General features: G+C 50.5%; 1 protein-coding gene across 14 annotated transcripts in view; it reads left to right on the forward strand.

The window, feature by feature from the left end:
* The window catches only part of AFDN (afadin, adherens junction formation factor), a 1,642,835-nt gene that overhangs the window by 1,268,853 nt on the left and 355,750 nt on the right, over nt 1–18,232 (forward strand). For all 14 annotated transcript variants that reach the window (XM_078648844.1, XM_078648846.1, XM_078648851.1 and 11 more), the window contains one exon: nt 10,688–10,779. In XM_078648844.1, the coding sequence (XP_078504970.1) occupies nt 10,688–10,779 (92 nt within the window). The remainder of the gene's footprint in view (nt 1–10,687; nt 10,780–18,232) is intronic.

Here is an 18,232-nt window from a genome sequence, read left to right on the forward strand (position 1 = left end):
TAAAATCCTTAATCAGGAGATAAAGTGTAGGAACGAAAGTAAAATCAATGACGGTCTCACGCCCTCTCCCAATAAAAGTGCGAGCGAGATCAACATTCTCTGGAGGCAGCTTGTTCATAGCAGATGTTAAATCGAATTCATGCAAAATAGCATTAGGTATAGTCCCTAGGGGGTGTGTTCCATATGCAAACCAGCTTGTCGCGCACAGCCCATGGCTTTCACACCTCCTTTCCTAATATCTCCACACATATGGATATTAAAATCCCCTGTTAATAAGATGTTATAGTACCTATGCCCTCTTGTGATAATGTTCCGAAGTACGGACCCCAGCCGTGTAATATTACACTCATCCATGTTGGTGACTCCTGCATTATAAAAGTTTAAAAGCAGGAGCTTACTCTTCCCGCTGGATATAAGCATTACATGTAGGCTGGGGCAAGTGTTGAGTAACGTGACCAAACTACCTTGGATTGCTACTGAGACAAAGGTTACAAGCCCCCCTTAGCTCAACCAAGCCTAGAGGGGGAAGCTGGCACGAAAAAGCTTTTGTAACTTTCCAGATGAAACCTCTTCTCTACAGCCCATGTTTCCTGGAGGCAGATCATGTCAAAGCGTTTTACAAAGAGAAACTATTCAGGGTCTTCAAACTTACTCGTGAGCTCTGCAATATTCCAGGAGATAAACGTGCACCCCTTCCACTTATTGAATCCCTGATCCAAGGGCGGTACCTCCCCCTGTAAATGAAGAATGTCAGGGGCCTGGGAGCAACACACCGTCAATTACAACCTTCTAATGAACTCGGGGGCGCCAACCTATTTGCCAGGCTTACTCCTGTGGCCACATCTTGATTCAATATTTATTATGATTTAGAATTCCGAAGAATTCCACATAAAGTCAAGTCAAGTCAAATTTTGCTTTATTCGAGGTTCACTCATAAAAGCATATACATTCTCCAATATAATACACTAAAATAGTAGTTAAAAAACTCGATATACAAGCAAGTAATATAAAAACATAGTGAAATTACATCATAAAAAATTACATTTAAAATTTTAAAATACAGATACTCTTTTTTCCACATAAAGTACATGATTAAAACACAATTCCATACACCAAAAAATTCAAATAAAATTACAAATTCGCATTTCATTTAAAAAAACATGAGCCTTAGGTAATAAAATTACCCTATATAAATTATTACCAATTTATACAAATTGTTTAGGCTAATTCTATGCTAAAAACATTCAATTAAAAGAGAACAGTTTTTCTGTTCACTAAGCTATACTCTATGGTGGTCGACTTCATTTCAATGCAGATGGTCTTTCAACATATACAGGCTTCTTTCAATTGCAGCACGCTATGGTTTATCGGGAAAACCTGATTAAGTGAGGTACACAGAAGAATTAATATACGGTTGTAATCCAAAAAATAAATGTCAAACAACTAACAACATTTAAAAAGATACACATGTTTGGTTGTAAGCATAAAAACCTGAGCTTAAAAGGCTCTGTGCATCTTCTTTTGGAAAAATGATCCCAATTAATACTAGCAGCAAAAGGTTTTTATAAAGTGCTCAATAAAGTGCTAATGCTCTAAGCATCCTCTACGGAACACTCTTTACCAATGAATAACTAGCAGCAAAAGTATCTCATAAGGTGCACATAAGAACTTAAAAAGACGATTAACACGTTCGAAAAAAGTGCAAGTGCTCTGTGCAACTTTTTGGGAGATTATTTCCCAACCTCCCCTAGCGGCAGGGTAAAAGGTCTAACATAGAAATACTATAGACACTCAAATCAACGTAACATTTTACGATCTTAATAAATATTTAAAAATTCTTTGAAAAAGCGAAAAAATTTAAAACACATCAGTTCGGATGGAGGGGACAGAAGGCAGTTGCGGGCCTGTTCTGCTGTGGAAATATTATACTTTAGAAAAACAATCCTTAAATATCTACGTCGTATATAATGGAGTGCAGGGCACACAAACAAAACATGATTCAGATCTTGTGTACCACAATTACATACCTGACAGTATCTTTCATTTTTGGGAATACCCTCCCAGGAACCTGTATCTGAAAGAGACACGTTAGTGATAGATTCCTTACCTTAGAATATCCCCAGGCGTCAGACTGGATCCGGAATTTTTTTGCGTAGCAGTACCCTTGCGCGTCGGTAGGCGTCGTCTGCGGCTCCGCGTCCGTCGTCGGCGTCGTGGGCGCCATGATGACGTCGTCGGAGTACTTAGACGCCGCCTCCGCGTGCTGACGTCAGTTCTTCTTTTTTCCGCGCCAGCAGCGCAGATCCGGAAAAAGTGGTACCTTAGTCACTTTTTGACTAAATCTTTTTCGATCTTTTGATCATTCTTTTTCGAGTCTTCGACTCCGAACGGTGCCGTTAGGGATGCCAGGTTTTAAGCCCTGCGAGGATTGCGACCGGCTGATGTCGGTCACCGACCCTCACCGTCGGTGTCTCCACTGCCTCGGCGTCGATCACGACGACAAGACCTGTTCCGACTGCCGGGCCCTGACTTCGAAGGCTAGACGGGAGCGGTCCCGTAAGCGGCTCGAACTCCGGCAGTCGGCCCCCGCGTCAAGAGAGGTCCGGGTCCGGACGGAGGTCGCGGGACCGGAGCCATCATAGCTCCGGGAGTCGACATCACTCCTCAGGGTCGAAGTCGTCAGGTAAGCACAAGAAGTCGAAGAGACGTCATCGCTCTTCCGACTTCCCCCCGACGCTCGCGTGACGCGGCCGGGGGGGTTCAGGTGGCACCGCCCACGCGTCTCCATCTGAGTCGCAGGCACCGCATCTGGCCTCATACCCTCCGGTCCCTGGGCCTAACGCGACGCCGGGGGAGATCGAGTGGTTCCTCATGGCCTTGAGGTCTCTCTCTCCTCCGACGGGCTCCGCGGCGCCTTCGGGGCCAGCGGACCCGTCTGGGGGGCCTAGCGGGTCGGGGGCTTCGGCCTTACGACGTCGGGTGCTTCGGCTCCGGTGCCGCAGGGCCCCACTGGATCCGGTTCCGGATCCGGGTCGCCGCCGGTGGACTTGACGACCTCCCCGGCGCCGACCCCCCCAGGTGTCACCCCCGGCGCCGTCCTCGGGCGGCGCCGTCCCTGATGCCTCCCTCGACCCGGTTCCGGCGCCGCTGGGCGCCGCTTCAGACGCCGTTCGGAGAGTTTACTTTCCATGAACCGGACCCATCCTTTTCTAACCCTGAGTATCAGGAGATGGGTGATGAGGAGTATTGGGAGGGGTCTGAGGACCCTCTGACACGTGAATGTCAGTCCCAAGAGGACTGGACAGGTGACCTTGGGGATGCCAGTGGTCTGGACACTTCGCCCGACACTGGCTTTGTCTCACCTCCTACCGTGGCTACGGAGGAGGGGGCAACCTATAGTGTGGTGTTGATGAGGGCGGCCAAGGCCTTGGGCCTTGAGCTCCCCATCGCGGCCGTGAGGACTAACCTCCTCACTGAGGTCCTTAAGCCGCAGTCATGCTCAGCCGAGCCTCTGCTGCCATTTAACAAGGCCTTGTCCGACGTTCTTTTGGGCACTTGGTCCAAGCCCGCTACGGGTTCGCCCGTAGATAGGAACGTGGCCAGACGCCACCGCCCAGCTCCGGGCGACCCATGTTTCCTGTCCACCCACCCCACCCCCGAGAGCCTGGTCATCCAGGCTTCCAATTCCCAGACCGCATTCCCGTCGGCTCCGCCGGACAGGGAATCCAAGAGGTACGAGCAGTACGGTAAAAAGATCTTCTCCTCCCTTAGTCTGGGACTGCGGTCTTCCAACACCGCCTGCCTCTTGGGCCGCTACACCCACTCTCTGTGGGATACGGTTGCGGAAGTGCTGCCAGAGTGCCCGTTGGAGGTACGGGCCAAAGCCCTTGTGGAGGGCCGGGATGCAGCCAAATATTCTATCAGGTGTGGGCTGGATACCACCGACTCACTGGGTAGAGCGATGGCAACGACAGTGGCGGTCAGACGTCACGCCTGGTTGAGGTCCGCCAACTTTTCGGCCGATGTCCAAAACACACTGATGGACATGCCGTTTGATGGCCGTCGCCTTTTTGGCGACAAGGCAGACCATGCGCTTGAGCGCTTTAAGGACTCCAGGGCTACGGCCAAGTCCTTGGGCCTCTCGGCCCCGCGCCAGCAATTGGCTGCCTTTCACTCCTTTCGTGGCCACGAAGGAGTGTACCCACACGTGCTGCCAGCCACCCTCCGCAGGGTAATACCCAACGCGGTGGCGGCCGTGGAAACCGCCGTGGCGGCGGTCGGGGCCAGCGGCGAGGTCAGCCCACACCTTCCCCCGCAGCATCCGCCTCGAAACCCTCCTAGTCCGTGCTTTCAGGCCCATGTGACGCCAGTGGGGGGCAGGGTTCGCCATCACCACCTCCACTGGCGCACTGTCACGTCGGACAGGTGGGTGCTGCAGATCGTCCGAAGGGGCTACTCCCTCCCCTTCGAGGCGACTCCTCCATCCATGCCACCACAGACCCACCGTGTATCAGGGGATCATTTGCGACTTCTGCAGGAGGAAGTTACGGCCCTCTTTGCCAAGGGGGCCATCGAGTGCGTTCCTGGGCCAGAAGTAGGATGTGGTTGCTACTCCCACTACTTTCTGGTACCCAAGAAGGGCAAAGGGGGCCTGCGCCCTATCTTGGACCTACGGAACGTCAACGGCTTCCTCCGGAAGGAGAAGTTCAAAATGCTGACTCTGGCTCAGGTCTTAGCTGCCCTGGACCCAGGAGACTTGATGGTAGCGTTGGACTTGCAGGACGCTTATTTTCAGATCCCCGTCCTGCCGGCCCACCGGCGCTACCTGCGGTTCACGGTTGGCCACAAGCACTTTCAGTATACCGTGCTCCCCGTCGGCCTTACCAGCGCCCCACGGGTGTTCACAAAGGTGATGGTGGTGGTCCCAGCTCATCTGCGCAGGTTAGGGGTTTCAGTCTTCCCCTACCTCGACGACTGGCTGTTGAAGGCGGGCTCGCCCCAGACAGTCGTCAGCCACCTCCAGACTACAGCAGATCTCCTGCACCAGCTGGGGTTCTCCATCAATGTGCCAAAGTCACACCTGTGCCCCTCTCAGAAGCTCCTCTTCATCGGAGCGGTTCTCGACTCGGCGCAGTTTCAGGTTCATCCACCCGAACAGCGGGTCCAGGATATTCAGGCTCTGATTCCGATCTTTCAGCCTTTATCCCGGGTCTTCGTCAGGTTGACGCTACGGCGTCTGGGGCTGATGGCCTCCTGCATCCTACTGGTGCATCACGCCAGGTGGCGGATGCGGGCTCTGCAGTGGGACCTGAAGTTTCAGTGGGCCCAGCATCAGGGCAACCTGTCCGACCACGTCCTGATCTCGGAGGGCACTGCGAGACAGCTGCAGTGGTGGCTCACAGACCGCGATTGGGTCAGTGGCAGATCCCTCTCCCTTCCCCATCTGAAGCACGTAGTTATGACAGACGCATCCCTCCAGGGCTGGGGAGGCCACATGGGAGAGGCGGAGATCAGAGGACTCTGGTCTCCGGCGGAGTCCCAGCTCCATATCAACCTTTTGGAGCTGCGGGCGATTCGTCTAGCACTGAAGGCATTCCTCCTCTCTGTCCGGGGGAGTGTAGTGCAGGTGTTCACGGACAACACCACCGCCATGTGGTACTGCAACAAACAGGGCGGGGTGGGGTCGTGGACCCTTTGCCAGGAGGCTCTGCGCCTCTGGGAGTGACTGTAACAGCAGGGCGTGACCCTGGTGGTTCGACACCTGGCAGGTTCTCTGAATGCCAGGGTGGACGAACTCAGCCGTCGGTGCATGATGGATCACGAATGGCGTCTGAACTCTTAAGTGGCGCAAGGCCTCTTTCAGCGATGAGGAGAGCCTTGGTTAGATCTATTCACCACCATAGAGAACGCACAATGTCTTCAGTTCTGCGCGTTGGAATTTCCAAGGCGGCACTCGCTCGGCGACGCTTTTCGTCGCGTGTGGAGTTGCGGTCTGTTATACGCCTTTCCGCCTATACCTCTTCTGCCCAGAGTGCTGAAGAAGATCAAGGGCGACCGGGCACAAGTCATCCTTGTGGCTCCGGACTGGGCACGAAGGTACTGGTATCCAGAGCTACTCAGTATGTCAGTCGATCCCCCGGTTCGTCTGCCTCTTCAGGAGGACCTCCTGTCGCAGCAGCAGGGGACGGTCCTCCACCCGAACCTGTCCAGTCTCCACCTCCATGCTTGGAGATTGAGCAGCGACAGTTGAGGCCATTTGACTTGCCTCCTGAAGTCTGTAATGTCATTCTGGCAGCCAGGCGTCCCTCCACTAAGTCGGTATACGCCTGCAGGTGGAACAGATTTGTGGCATGGTGCACAGCAAAGGCTGTGGATCCTCTTGCTGCCCCTCTTTCTGAGGTTCTTCTCTTCCTTCTTTCTCTTGCCCAGCAGGGCTCTGCTCTGGACACTATCAAGGGCTATCACTCTGCCCTTTCAGCCTTTCTGAGGCTGCCTGATCAACCTTCTTTGTTCAAGTCCCCTATTGTAAATCGACTTCTGAAGGGCATCACACACACAATCCCTCCTGTTCCGTTTGTGATGCCTCAGTGGGACTTGAACCTTGTTCTAACGTTTCTGATGTGCGCTCCCTTTGAGCCACTTCACAACTGTCCTCTCCGTCTTCTTACATTGAAGACTGCCTTCCTGGTTGCCATCACCTCTGCCAGGAGAGTGAGTGAGCTTCAGGCTCTTTCTTGTACTCCTCCTTTCCTTTCTGTCCATCCGGACAAGGTTGTGTTGCGTACTAAGCCATCTTTCCTGCCCAAGGTTGTCACGGCCTTCCACATCGGGCAGTCTATCACCTTGCCCACCTTCTTTCCGCCACCGCATCCCTCTAAAGAGGAAGAGGGGCTCCACCGTCTGGACCCAAAACGTGCGCTCTCATTCTATTTGGATCGCACACGCCAGTTCCGGGTGGATGACCAACTCTTTGTTGGTTACGTGGGCCCTAAGAAGGGGAAAGCGGTACACAAGAGGACCATCTCCCGGTGGATCATCTTGTGTATCCAGGCATGTTACTCCTTGGCTAAAAAGGAGCCCCCCTGTTCGATTGCGGGCTCATTCCACCCGTGCCACGGCGACTACAACTGCCTTGGGCCGGGGGGTGCCCTTACAAGACATTTGTCAGGCAGCTACGTGGGCCTCGCTGCACACGTTTGCAAGACACTACTGCCTGGATAGCCAAGTCCGGAGGGATGGCTTCTTTGGCCGTTCTGTCCGCCAGGACTTTCTGGTGTGATTATTGGTTCGCAGACCCACCACCGGGGTTGGTATTGCTGGGGTATCTATTCTAAGGTAAGGAATCTAATACTAACGTGTCTCTTTCAGATGCACAAGTTACTACTTGTGTAACGATATATCTGTAAGAGACATTAGTTAGTGATAGATTCCTTACCGTCCCACCCATCCTCCCCGTTCTGCGAACCGATATCTAGGGTTAGGGTTATCCCCTTTCAGGGCCCTAGTTTCAATGGCACCAGTGTTGGTTTTTAACATGGCTCAGCGCTTCTGGCGCGGAAAAGCTGTGTCTAAGAACTGACGTCAGCACGCGGAGGCGGCGTCTAAGTACTCCGACGACGTCATCACGGCGCCGCCGACGACGGACGCGGAGCCTCAGACGACTCCTACCGACGCGCAAGGGTACTTCTACGCAAAACATTTCCGGATCCAGTCTGACGCCTGGGGATCTTCTAAGGTAAGTAATCTATCACTAACTAATGTCTCTTACAGATATATCGTTACACAAGTAGTAACTTTTGCTACAATTCTAAGAGGTAATAAATTCAATCTTAATAACAGAATCACCCTACGTACTCTGTGTTTTAGGTTCCATAGGACATAAGGTTGGGGATTTGTAAAGATGGAGCTCCCAACAATACAATCCATACTTCTATTCAATTAGCACAATTTCAAATCTCTTTCACGAGAAACCACAAATATTGTTTTCTTAATTATCTTCTTTAAGGCTGTTTTACATAAAACCGCTGCCCCGTCCATATCTAAACCAAACATGCTTAATGCTTTTAAATAATTTTTAAAAATAGCACTTTTTCCCAACATGTTTACAAATATTTCCCTGTGCAACGCTGTCCTTAGTAAATTGTCGGAACCGTTTATCAGAACATTACACCACCTTAAACAGGCAGCCATTGATAACACATATGTAAAAAGAAGACCAAATTCGAGTCTAAGCGCTGCGATCGGCGCTGCACGATTCAGATTACATATTAGGCGCCAGATCTTTCCTTCCACTTTCTCAAATTTGGCCCGCTCATGCGCATCTATTGTTTCGCTAGCATAATTCAAAGTCGGTGGGATCTTTATTTTATAAACTGAAATAATATGTGAGAAATGTCTTTTCCCACATTGCATGTACAGGCGATTAATTGCAGAGGCTTGTGAAATCGCTTTACCTTTGCAGTGATCCATGTGTCTATTGGCTGTAAACCTGTTAGTAAATATTTTTCCTAAATATGGATAAAAGGTTACTACTTCCAGTTTTTCCTTTCCCTAAAACCAATTCAAATTTTTTCTAACCTTACAACCTTGATAACTAAAAATCATAACTTTACTCTTTAAAATATTTATTTAAAAAAAATACCCTTCTGTATACCTAACTAGCTCTGTCAGTCGTCTTTGCAAACCAATTGGTGTTAAGTCCATTATTATTGCATCGTCTGCATATAACAGACAACTCAGTTTTAGGTTACCTACTTGAGGAGGGTCCCCTTTACTCTGACCTACACTACTCGGCAGATCATTGATGTAAATAGAAAAGAGTAAAGGGGGCAGAAGGCACCCCTGCTTCAGCCCGTTATGTGTGCCTCTTTTCTTTGAGAGGCCTTATGTTCCCCCCAATAAAACTTTTGTCCAGGTCGAAGAATGGAGAGCAATTATTAATCTTAGGAGGTACCCTGGAATCCCCATTGTAACCAATTTCCGCTACAGCGTCCCCTGATCTACCCTATCGAACGCTGTGGAGAAATCTATAAAGGTTGAGTACAACGGGACCCCCCGGCCCACGTTTTTGTTTTTTTCAATTAAGGTTTGCAGAACAGAGATGTTATCCAGTGTGCCACTATTCTTACGGAATCCTGTTAGTTCCAAAGGTATATAATTATTTCCAAATGCCCAGGATACTCTTCGCGAACAGTTTCCCCGTTGCATCTAAAAGGGAAATTTGTCTAAAACTGGCCAGGGAATTTTTGGGGCCCTTCTTATATAACGGGACTCATATACTTCCCTTCCAAGATTGTGGGATGTCCCCATCATTATAACAGTGGACAAACAATGGATGTAAAAATGTAGCCCAATCCTCACAGTCCTGTTTTATTATAGCTACTGTAACATCATCTGGCCCCATTGCACTAGAGTATCTTGCCCCTTTAATGTATCCTTCAATCTCCAAACATGTTGGTGCTCCTACATCACCCCCCTTTAAAAAAGCATTAGCGACCTCTTCAAACTGATCAGCTAGTTGATTTGGAGCATAAAGTTGGGAAATATAAATAAACCATTCGGTTTCTGAGATTAAAATGGGTTCTGATTTTTCTCTCCCATCACAAAACTTTGCTATCAATGCCCAATACTTTCTAGTATCCCCGGATAAAGCCACTTCTCGTAAATTAACCCATTTTTCGTCTTCAACCGTCCTCCGATCTGATGCTATTTTCCTTTTCCGAACCTGTTTTAGCCTATATATCTCTCTCTGCCTTTGTAATCTGGGCTCTCTAAATTGGTCTGTAATTAAACCATTAATCTCCTTATTCAATTTTTTCATTTCCCATGATGTTATTACTATTGGGGGGACTCTCACACCTTGCCTATTTCTTCCCAATCTTCTAATTGCTGCCAAAACCCCCTCATACCTCAGAACCGTGGTCTCCGGACTTGTGTTAAAAGCAATATTCTTGAAAACCCCCTCAAAGTTTGGAAGCGCCTTATATGACCAACAAGTACGGCCATTATTTCGAGAATAAGTAACATTTTCTTTCCTCTGATTCCAGAGTTCGGGCTTCACAATTTTTATAACCACATTTACCTCTAGAATGTTATGGTCACTCAACTTTGTAGGGAGCACCTTGAACTGTGTGCACACACTAAACAATTTAAAGGAAACTGCCATATAATCAATTAAAGAGTGGCCATATATCCCATTAAAAGTATAAGCTGCTGGAGAGTCCTCCGGGAATCTACCGTTTAAAAGTACAAGGTCAAGATTCCTAAGATTTTGCAGAAGGGATAGGCCGCGTTTATCAGATTTTAATTAGGCCGGGAATACAGACTCTGCACTATTGCTTTGCTTAGCATTAAAGTCCCCTACCATCATTATACGTGTACATTCTTCAGTATTACCTAAACTTTGCACAAAAGTGCGTTTTAAACTTTTCAAAACACTTCAGCCTTTTATATTCTTTAAGAGCAGTTCCTTTAGAATCCTGAATTGACCTTTAACAGGGTTCTGATAGTGGTGGGGTTCTCCGTGAAGTTGTGAGCTCAGTGAGAAGTGCATTTTCAAAATAGGGTGTACTCAATTTAGTAAGATCTCCTTAGGTGTGGTTCAGTAGACTTTGCGTTACTTTGGAGTTGATGGCCTGGCTATATTCTTTCTCTATTTAATAATTCTTTTTTTGTAAATCTTCTGTAGATCAACAGCAGAGTCCTGGAGGAAAAAACTGCTATATCACTGGACCTCCAGGCAAGATCACCTCCGTTTCCACTGGGAATCTTTGTCCTGAGGTGAGAAAGGTGCAAGATCACTATGTTTGTCACATCTTCCCCTCTGTCACCAAAGTACTTCATTAAAGTGAGCCCCTGCCTTGGAAACATCCAGTCACAATTGCTCTATGTTTTGATACGTTGTTAACTTGGGTAACAATCCCCACCTGAGCATTGTGTATGTCTCCTGTGGCACAGTCTTGAATTGACAAGGCAACGCGGTTTGATTTTTGTATGCAATATATTAATGTCTGTCTTTAAGATGTTGCCTTGATCTAATCATTTATACCAGTAAGTCTTTATTTATCAGAAATAGTTTTTAGCAAATACATATGCCCAACAGAGATCAGGTGGTTTTGTTCACCATTCAATGTGTGTTGTCTGTTACAGACACTGATATTTGTATGAAGGAAACTAACTACTTCACACAGTTGCTGTGAGGTAGCAACTACTCTTGTACTTCCTCAGCAGCACCTGTCATACTCTTGAGGAATCTCATTTGGGAGTAGGCACAAAATTAAAATGCCGCTTGCTCACTTTGAACTATATGGCTACCACTGAGTGTGTGAGTGAAGCATGCGATTCCGACTCTTTGAGGGAAAGCCCCAGGTATTGTTTACCCAGGAAAGTTTTCTTCCTTCCCATTTCTACTTTTCTTCGTTCTATTCTTTTTTCTTAACCTCCCTTTATCTCCTTCCTTCTTTGCCTCACATTTATTTTGCCGTGGTCATTACTCCTCTTTCTCTTTGTAAACATGTTTGGTTCTTTCGCCTTCCTTTAGCCACCTTGTCACAGTATCTTCTTTCTGCCATTTACTAGTTCTTGTTCCGTCTTTTGACCTGGGAGTCACTCTCCAAATTAAGAAGAGCCAAAGAAAACTATTGAATCTGTCCACTGTCACCCCCGCCGAAGCTGGTACAGCGGGTGCTTTACTACACCCTTGACTCACAGGCGTTTTCAGATGCTAACTACTACAGGGCCTAAACTTGACTAGATCATTCTTGCTACATCTTGTAAAAGGAGCAAAAATGTGAGTTTTTTCAATAAATGTTCTTGTAGAGTATGTGCTGTGTGGTTTCCTGCCATCTAGAATTGGATTCAGAGTACTGCAACATTTTTCAACGAAGTTTTCATTTTAGAGCTAAGCATGCGTTAGATGACTCATGGGTATGTTCATGTACCCGCAAATTTCACAGGACAACAGTACAAAGCTCCACCTTTGTTGATTTTTCCCCCCATGGGGCTCGGCACTGAAATTTTGTGCTCTGTGAGGCAACTGCATGGACTGAATGATTTTGTAGCAGGTTGGGTGCCAAGGGGGCACTGTTTGCAAGAAACAATAATCCACTGATTGACAAAAAAGACCATCTGAAAGAGACACGTTAGTGATAAATTCCTTACCTTAGAACAGGGGTACTCATAGTACGGCCCGCGGACAGGTGGCGGGCCGGCAAGCCTTCCCTGGCAACCCGCGGACCTTGCAGACATCCTACCCGAGTTTTTTTTTGTTTTTTTTTTAAGAGTGTCTGCAACCAGAGCGGACTTAGACTCTGCTGCTCTGTGGGGGCCGGGCGATTCCCAGCATAGTCTGAGTGGGGCTGCAGGGGCGCTGAGAGGTGAACAACTGTGTGTGGCTGTGTGCGTGCGCCTGGAAGCTGTCACAGCCCGGGCACACACAGATAGGGTGAGGAGGGAGAGCGAGGGAGGGAGAGGAAGCAAAGGAGAACGAGGGAGGGAGGGAGAGCAAACGAGGGAGGGAGGGAAAGCAAGCGAGGGAGAGCGAGGGCGGGAGAGTGAGGGAGGGAGAGTGAGGGAGGGAGAGTGAGAGTGAGGGCGAGGGAGGGAGAGCAAGCGAGGTAGGGAGAGGGAGGGAGAGCGAGCGAGGGAGCAAGGGAGAGAGAGCGAGGGAGGGAGAGCAAGCGAGGGAGGGAGAGCAATCGAGGGAGAGCGAGGGAGGGAGAGGGAGGGAGAGAGAGCGAGGGAGGGAGGGAGAGCGAGGGAGGGAGAGCGAGGGAGGGGGAGGGAGGGAGGGGGAGGGAGGGAGGGGGAGGGAGGGAGAGGGAGGGAGGGAGGGAGAGGGAGGGAGGGAGGGAGAGGGAGGGAGGCAGAGCGAGGGAGGGAGGCAGAGCGAGGGAGGGAGGCAGAGCGAGGGAGGGAGGCAGAGCGAGGGAGGGAGGCAGAGGGAGGGAGGGAGACAGAGGGAGGGAGACAGAGGGAGAGAGAGGGAGACCTCAGAGTGAGGGGGAGGGAACGAGAGAGAGGGAGACCTCAGAGTGAGGGAGACGGAGGGAAGGAGAGAGAGAGAGAGAGGGAGGGAGACCTCAGAGTGAGGGAGAGGGAAGGAGAGAGAGGGAGACCTCAGAGAGAGGGCGAGGGAAGGAGAGAGAGGGAGACCTCAGAGTGAGGGAGACCTCAGAGTGAGGGAGAGGGAAGGAGAGAGAGAGGGAGGTAGAGGGAAGGAGGGGGAGAGAGGGAGAGGGAAATAGAGTGAGGGAGAAGGAAGCAGAGAGAGAGGGAGACAGAGGGAATGAGGGAGAGGGAAGGAGAGAGAGGGAGACCTCAGAGTGAGGGAGACCTCAAAGTGAGGGAGAGGGAGGCAGAGGGAAGGAGGGAGAGGGAAGGAGAGAGAGGGAGACAGAGGAAAGGAGGGAGAAGGAAGGAGAGAGAGGGAAATAGAGTGAGGGAGAAGGAAACCGAGAGGGAGGGAGGGAGAGGGAGAAAGAGAGGGAGGGAGAAAGAGAGGGAGGGAGAGAGGGAGAGAGAGAGAGAGAGAGAGAGAGAGAGATGTGTGTATGCCGGGTCTGGTGGCTCAGTGGGCGAAGGCGTCCGCTGCAGGGACCTGTGATCAACCTCATGGTCACAGTTTTTTTTTTGCCCCCTTCCCCACTGACCCCGCCCCCACCGGTGCGGCCCTCGGACACAAACCACACTGTAAATTTGACCCCCGAGAGAAAGTTTGTGAGTACCCATGCCTTAGAATATTCCCCAGGCGTCAGTCTGGATCTGGAAAGTTTTCTGCTTAGCAGTACCCCTGCGCACCAGTAGGTGGCGTCGTGCGGCTCCACGTCCGTCACTGGCGTCGGTGGTAGGCAGGGTCCGTCACCACCTCCATCACTAGCGCAAAATCACATTGGACAAATGGGTGCTGCAGATAATCTGCCAAGGTTACTCGCTCCCCTTTCTGCCTTCCCCTCCAGCCATGCCACCTCGGTATCGCCGGATCATTTGGCTCTTCTCCGTCAGGAAGTCTCGGCCTTCCTGGCCAAGGGGGCCATCAAGTATGTTGCCGATCAGAAAGTAGAGAGTGGTTATTTCCACTAACTTTCTGGTCCCCAAGAAGAACAAGGGGGGTCTGCGCCCCATCTTGGACCTCCGGGACGTCAACGGCTTCCTCCGGAAGGAGAAATTCAAGATGCTGACTCTGGCTCAGGTCCTGACTGCCCTGCACCCTGGAGACTGGATGGTAGCGTTGGACTTGCAGGACGCATATTTTCATATCCCCGTCCTGCCGGCCCACCGGCGTTACTTGCAGTTCATGGTGGGCCAGGAGCATTTTCAGTTTGCCGTGCTCCCCTTCGGCCTTACCAGCGCCCTCGGGTGTTCACGAAAGTGATGGTGGTGGTCGCAGCTCATCTGCCCAGGTCTGGGGTGTCAGTCTTCCCCTACCTCGACGACTGGCTGTTGAAGGCGGGCTCGCCCCAGGCAGTTGTCGCCCACCTCCAGACTACCGCCGACCTCCTCCATTTGCTGGGGTTCTCCATCAACGTGCCGAAGTCGCACCTGAGTCCCTCTCGGAAGTTCCCTTTCATCTCCGAGGTTCTGGATTCGACACTGTTTTTCGGGTTTATCCTCCCGAGAAGCGAGTCCGGGATATTCAGGCTATGATTCCGCTCTTTCAGCATCTATCCCGGGTTTCAGTCAGGATGGTGTAAGGAAGTGCCTTCTTTCTTGCATGGTATCTCCCCACTTTTTGCTGAATTGCTGATGTGCTTTGACTGAGTGTGCCCTGGGATCCTGCCAATCAGGTGCCCAGGGCCTGTGTTCCTTCCCTAAAAACTGTGTTGAAACTAAAACCCAATTCGCATCTCTGGCCACATGTCAGCCCGTGGTAAACTGTACCCTGGGTACCCAGGGCATTGTGACCAGAGAAGACCCCTAAGGGCTGCAGCACTTATTGTGCCACCCTTGGGGGCCCTGCACCCTGACACACACACACTGCCTTTGCAGGCTGAGTGTCCTGGTGCAGAACTAAACAAAGAGTCGACATGGCACACATCCCTGTGTGCCATGCCCACAATTCCACTGCCCTGGCATACATCAGTCACCTCTCTAGCTGGGTGCCCTATGCCAGTGGTGTGGGCACATGTGCATGAGTCCTGTGCCCCTACAGTACCCAGGGCCATTCCTGGGCACTGTAAGTGCAGTGATGCCATTAAGAGTATATGGTGCTGAGAGGTTACTTTGTTACGCTGCCACTTTGGGAGCCTGGGAAGTGCTTTGCCCAACTAAACTCAATGGTGTAGAGTTTTCTATGGAGATCAGGGAGGCGTAGAGTGGCGTTGAATACTATGATGCATCCCAGACAAGAAGGGGGCTTTGCAGTACCTGATTTCGAGGCTTACTACCATGCGGCCCAGTTCCAATGGTTCACGCAGCGGATGGCGGGGAAACTGGGAGTTGAGATGGATCAGAGAGGTAGGGATCTGGGGCTTCGCCACCTGACTCTGATTCTGTTCCAGCTCCCGGTGCGTGAAAGAGAGGTGCCCAGAGATTTATGGGTATTACGGCAATGCTGGAATAGGGCTCTACGACGAAATAAAGTGAGCCCTGCGTATGCGCCTGAGATTCCGGTATGGTTCTGTGAGGAGTTGCCTCACGGAGGGGATTGGCAGCGACTGCAGGAATGGGGGTGTAGGAGAGTAGGGTCTGCTTCCTATGGTCACCCCCACTTTTTGCTTTGCTTTACTGGTTTTCGACTTAGATGCGGCTGTGGGCCTGCTAATCAGACCCACAGCCCAGATGCACTCTTTCTAAATGTACACCATGTACTCTAGGTACATACACAATTGGGAATTGGTTCACCTTGTCAGCCCCTGTAGAAGTGTACCCTAGGTACTCAGGGCATAGGTGTAACCAAGGCCTACCAGGGGCTGCAGCATGTATTATGCCACCCCTGGCTGGCCACTCAAATAGACACAACTGGCTGATCACTCAGCTGGGGCAAGGTCGTGTAATCACCCCTTGCTTAGGTATAGTATACCTATACCTACTTATATATAGACACATAGTAACCTATAAGTCACTCCTATGGCAGGCCTTAACAATCCTGGAGGCAGATTGCTTGGTTATGTGTGAGATGGTGCTCTAGCATGAGCTGAGCCTGTCTGCAGCTTTCGGAACCATGTCCTTATAGCTGTTCTTTGATATTGCCATACCATATACTCTTAAGTGCATTATGAACCTCGCGGTTAAATGCTAACTTTGGTTTGGCTTTATCCAAACATGTCGTGTAAGGTGTCATTTGCTTTGGAATACTACCCCCTCGCCAATTCTGGCGACGGGGGTACCATTCCACCCTTCTAGAGGGAGAAGACATGTTGTTGCTGACTATCCCGGTTAAAGTTAACCAGAGCCCCAGCGTCACAAAATGGACGCTGCTGCCACCGACACAAGTCTGACCTCCTGCTGCTGGGAGTCCTTCCAGTCACGGAGGTTTGGACAATAGGTTTCCTGCCTGGAGAGGTGCGAGCACCACCCCAGACAGGACTTTGTGTATTGGGACAGGGAGGGCTGAATAGATTGAGACACTGCCTGGGGCACCCTAGGTGCTCCATGCATACCCCGGTTCAAACCGGTTGCTGGGGCACTCCAGCCCCAGCTCTGGCGCGAAACTGGACAAAGGAGAGGGGGTGTATCCACCCCCCTTCCTGGTCCCACCCATAGGAGGGACCTAGAAAGTAATCCAGCCCTTTTTAGTTGTATAAAGGTAGGAGCTGAGTCCTGAGACTTTAGATTAATCCTGAATCGAAACTTGACACGAAACTCTGGACCTTCGACATTCTGCTGAAGCTGAAGACTGAAGAATCTCCCTTGTGGCCAAGGAGTGACCACCCTGGGCAACCAGGCACCATCCAGCAAATCAACGGAACCCGAGCGCAGAGCCTGACAAGACCCAGACTTCCAGACCTCTCTGACCCTCTCTTCACGACTGCAGCATAGCTGAGATCCGTGGAGGCGACGAGACACGTGGGACGGGACATCTTGGAAAGCCTGCAACTTGCTAACTGTGCAGCTCCTGAGGCATCCTCGAAGCTGTGCACTGGGGATTGAGAAACCCCGAACCCGAGCTCCACCTGCACCGAAGATCAGCCCTCCATACTCCACGAGTTCTGCGTGAGGCCCTTCTCCTTTTGTTCTGCTCGACGCATTGTCCAGTTGCTGGCCCGTTGGCTAGTAGCCTCTGTAACGACAATCCTTTTTATCTACATATCTGGTCTGGTTGCTCCAGACTGGCCCTTGCTTCCCTGCAAAGGTGAAGCACCTCAGACCTTGCTGGTCTGCACCAGAAGCCTTTGTTGTATCCTGCGTGTGTTGTCTTTGCCAAGGCTTGTTGACTCCAATCCGGCTGTCGACCCCTCCATCTGCGAGAACCTCCGTGGGACAGCTCCTCTCCAGCACCTGGTCGTCGTCGACGCCTCCTGGTCCGCGTGGCTGCAAAGACAAGCTTCAAGACAGCACCTGATTACTCCTCGATGTCGTCTGGCTCCTTCCTGGTTCCACCCGGTCACTGGCTAGTGACCCAGACTCTGTCCCCTCTGCTTTCAGGTCCTCTTCATCTTCGATCCACCCTTTGATCCACCCGGACATCTTCCTCCTGGTCGCCTGCAGCATCTTTCTTCAGAGGCTCCATAGGATTCAACGGCGAAACCCGACACATCTTCACACCTATGCACCCGCCGACCGTGGGTGAGGTAACGCGAGTACTTCGGTGCTCCCAAGGGTATTGACTATCCAAGTGTCCAGGTTTTTAGTTGTTTCCTCCAAGCTAAACCGGAAGTGTCCTAAATCCTTCTAAATCTAACTTCTAAGTTCCCATTAACTTTGCATTGACTCACGCGTGTGTGTAAAGACACTGCACGCGCCGCCTGTGGGCCTCCTACTTCTAAACTAAGGTTCAGATAGTGTAGCCCCAGCGATTCCCTAGGCCCTAGGCCTTTCCTTTTCTTGTGATGTTGTACTTATACCACTTTCTTAATATATGGTTTGCTTCGCCCCTAGGGCCTAACTGTAAATTGTGCAACTTAACGTATTCTGACTAAGTATCTTGTTATGTGCTTTGGCCTCTGTTCTCATAAAGAGTTCAGAGGAGTGTGTTAGTAAATAAATACATATATATTTTATATATATCCTGTGTGGTGCTAATATCAAGGCACCGGTTTTATTTGTCATTTGTATTTACAGTGTTGTGATACTG

Source organism: Lissotriton helveticus, chromosome 6, assembly GCF_964261635.1.
Source record: "Lissotriton helveticus chromosome 6, aLisHel1.1, whole genome shotgun sequence".
NCBI classification, from domain to species: Eukaryota; Metazoa; Chordata; class Amphibia; order Caudata; family Salamandridae; genus Lissotriton; species Lissotriton helveticus.